Source organism: Phlebotomus papatasi, chromosome 3 (assembly GCF_024763615.1).
Source record: "Phlebotomus papatasi isolate M1 chromosome 3, Ppap_2.1, whole genome shotgun sequence".
NCBI classification, from domain to species: domain Eukaryota; kingdom Metazoa; phylum Arthropoda; class Insecta; order Diptera; family Psychodidae; genus Phlebotomus; species Phlebotomus papatasi.
Window position 1 is genome coordinate 58,421,855 of NC_077224.1, and position 3,812 is coordinate 58,425,666.

General features: G+C 38.9%; 1 protein-coding gene across 1 annotated transcript; it reads right to left on the reverse strand.

Moving 5' to 3' along the window:
* Window positions 1–724: 724 nt before the first annotated feature.
* On the reverse strand, window positions 725–2,755 carry LOC129807004 (cell division cycle protein 23 homolog). Its single transcript, XM_055855948.1, has one exon. It carries the CDS (start codon window positions 2,561–2,563, stop codon window positions 758–760), a length of 1,806 nt encoding a protein of 601 aa, XP_055711923.1. The 5' UTR covers window positions 2,564–2,755; the 3' UTR covers window positions 725–757.
* Window positions 2,756–3,812: the final 1,057 nt, after the last annotated feature.

Consider the following 3,812-nt stretch of genomic DNA (forward strand, 5'->3'; position numbering starts at 1 on the left):
TTTAGGCCTAAAAATTTATTTTTTTGGTGCCAACTTTGGGGGGTCTATCTCTTTTAGTTTACGAAATATTCGCGTTTAAAGATTTGCATACAATATAGGCCTAAAAATTTATTTTTTTGGTGCCAACTTTGGGGGGTCTATCTCTTCTAGTTTAGGAGATATTCGCGTTTAAAGATTTGCATACAATTTAGGCCTAAAAATTCATTTTTTTGGTGCCAACTTTAGGGGGTCTATCTCTTTTAGTTTACGAAATATTCGCGTTTAAAGATTTGCATACAAAATATGCCTAAAAAGTTTTTTCTTGATGCCAACTTTGGGGGGTCTATCTCTTCTAGTTTAGGAGATATTCGCGTTTAAAGATTTGCATACAAAATATACCTAAAAAAATTTTTTTTAATGCCAACTTTGGGGGGTCTATCTCTTCTAGTTTAGGAGATATTCTCGTTTAAAGATTTGCATACAATTTAGGCCTAAAAATTCATTTTTTTGGTGCCAACTTTGGGGGGTCTATCTCTTCTAGTTTAGGAGATATTCACGTTTAAAGATTTGCTTACAATTTAAGCCTAAAAAATAATTTGTTTGATGCCAACTTTGGGGGGTCTATCTCTTCTAGTTTAGGAGATATTCTCGTTTAAAGATTTGCATACAAAATATGCATAAAAAATTTATTTTTTGGTGCTAACTTTGGGGGTCTATCTCTTCTAGTGTTCAAAACCTTCCGCTATACGAAAAATAAACAATTTATTAGGAAGATTATTTAATAGTTTGTGAACATGGATTCATTGCTATCATCAAAAGCTGGTCTCTCTTCCGGCTGATCCTCGTTGATGATGCTGCTCTCGATCACCATGTCGCTCTCCTCCATGTAAACCACCTCACTCATGTAGGTTTCACTTTGCCTGGGCAATGGTACTTCCGGAACTACCACCTGGGCAGCTGTCCTCTTGTTGGTGATTGCCTTCAGCAAACTCTTGGCCTCATTCTTCGTTTCATCGTGCTCCAGAGCTCTGTAGGCGAATCTCGCAGCTTCATCGTAATTCCCGATGCCCTCGTAGTAGTTGCCCAGTTTTGCGAAAGTGCGGTATAGCGCTGCCTTGTCAAGTACTGGCCGATCATCTGAACAGTATTCCAGGAATGTGGGAATTGCATTCTTCCAGTCGCCGAGTTTTTCATAGAGATTGCCCAATTTCAGAAGAGCAATTCCTTCAATATCTCCAACATTGCAGGCTTTTCTGTAGCACCGGAGGGCATTTGTGTTCTTCTCCAGTTTCTCATAGGTCTCTCCCAGAGCCACTAGCATCCGACTGTCGTAGGGTCGAAGTTGCTGGGCAGTTTTGTAGTAGTAGAGGCTATAGAAGGGCATCTTGAGGATCTCATAGGCTTGGCCCAATCCATACCAGGCACGGAAATCTCTGCTGTTGACTTCGATAGCTTTCCGGTAGCACTGAATAGCAGCATTTGTGTTCTTCACTTCCATGTACTCGTGCCCCATCAGTGTCCAGGCTGACAGATACTGAGGATTGAGCTTGAGAGCTCGCTGGAAGTAAGAAATTGCCCTCTGATGCTCAAGCCGGATGCTGTAGTAATTCCCGATGACACAGCAAGTTTCCGGACGGTATTTGTTGATCTCAACGGCTTTGTGAGCCAAATGAGCCATCTCCGTCTTCAGTTCCTTCACGAACAGCAAATTGGAGTAGATATCCAAGTTGTCCAGACGATACGGATCCTCCTGCTGCAGCTGCTGGAAGATTTCAATAGCTTTCTCCACATCTCTTTTATTGTGATGAGCAATTGCCAATTGTGAGGTTATATAGAAGCTACTGAAGCCAGCATGTTGCAAATCCTGGTACTGCTTAATTCCTTCGTCATTCAGCAGGAGTTCAATGTACGTATGAGCCACAAAAATGTGTTTCATCCAGTGATCCGGAAGCTTAACCGACAACAATTTCTCCTTGTCGGGAATTAGTGGAGATAGCTCCAACCAAGCTGCCCAGAGCATTGGTGCCTGATTCACAGCCTCCAGCAACACATTAAGGGCCAATTGCGAAAGATTCTGCTTTTTTAGCATGACTCCGTAGAGATACAAACAATACCCATCGAGTTTCCTGTCATTGTACTCCACCTTCAAATCCTCCATCAATTCATTGAGATCCTTCAGCTCTGACGCATCATTCATCGTCAAGCTATCTGTCATGTTGTCCAGACGCTTCTTCTCCTTGGCCATGTACCTGGAGTACAGATGCAGGAACTTGGGAATGGGCGACACGCTCTCTCGCGTGAAATATGCCGCTCGGTCATATTCTCGGCAATCAAAGTATGCCTTGGCTAAATAATATTCATCGTATTCAGTATTCCCAATTCCAGTTTCCATCAGGACGAGATGCTGGGCAGGAACCATTGGCTTGGACTTCCCTGGGCCTTCCATTGCTTTCTGGTTCCCAAAATTCAACTCCGCAAGCCATTTGGCACTCTGCAGGAGCCCCCTTTTGTTGCACTCGACGATCCCTTGCAGGATGTCCTTCTTCACATCTCCCATGGACACATTCAGCAGATCCTCACACATTTTTCCACTCAGGTAAACAACAACACAAACCGCATCCAAATTCCAAGTGCAAAAAGTGAGGTTAGTTTGAAATTTCCCGCGCGCAAATGAATCTTTTAAATAACCACTTCTTTTTAAGCCAAAACCATTTTAAAACTTAAATACATAATAAAACCACGAAATAAATATAAATTAGTTGAGAAATACCTTTAAAAACCCTGAAAATCACATTTTATTACACAAAAAATACGCCATTAGAAGAATTTTTTACACTTAAAATCTCTGGCAGCTCACGGCGAAATGTCGCTCAGTGTTGTGTGTCTTTACTTAACCAGCTGACCATCAGACACAATTTACTATCAATTATATTTCGTCTTTCCGTAAGCGCACTGTAATTCTCACAGAAATTTAAAATTATCTTAGTATTGAAATCATAAACCCTTCGATTGAAATGTAATAAATAAATAAATAATAATAAATTTAAAAACTGTAGACACAATATTTTTTTATAAAGCAAAAAGAGACTGCTTTAGCAATTCCCTCACTTTTCGAGATACTCCATTCTAATGCAAAACTAAAAATTTTAATCAACAATCAAAATCAATTGTATCAACAATCAATTGTAAAAGGAATGAGCCTATTCTTGTGATTAAATAAAGTAATAATAATAATAATCAACATTAATAAAATTGTGCTTTAATTACTATTATTATTAATTGTGTCGAGATTAAATTCTACTTTGAATCAAATTCCCGTACTGTCTCTCAAGTCTTAGTGGTAACAAACTTGCATTTCATTTTATACCATCATATGTTTTTTGTTTTTCTATCCTTTTTCTTATCCTTGTTTCTTTAACTTGCCACAAATTTGTAAGAGGGAATCACCCTATTTTTTGTGGGTTTTAAATAAATTGAATTGAATTGAATTGAATATTGTATGTAAACATTCAGGAAGAAGCACATCAATATGATTTTCATTAATCTAGAATACGAATCTTTTAACATAACCCCATGATTGAAATTTTGAATCCAAACGTCGTTCGAATTTGAGAGACTCCCCTGTATATTCAATACAAAGGCAATAATTTTTTTACAATGTCCATATCCCGTGTTGGAAGAATCTGCTTAGTCCATTGTAGACCGCCCAAAAGCGCCTTCCCCGCTGTGTCGATGCTTCTTCCACGCTCTGGAAGTTGTTAGGCGTAGGCAGTACATTATATTACGTTATTAACATATGAAAATTGCCTAAATTAAACATTCAGATCTTTGCA

Coding starts and splice junctions, on each gene's coding strand:
- LOC129807004 (XM_055855948.1), bottom strand. CDS start 2,563: ATGTGTGAGGATCTGCTGAATGTGTCCATGGGAGATGTGAAGAAGGAC.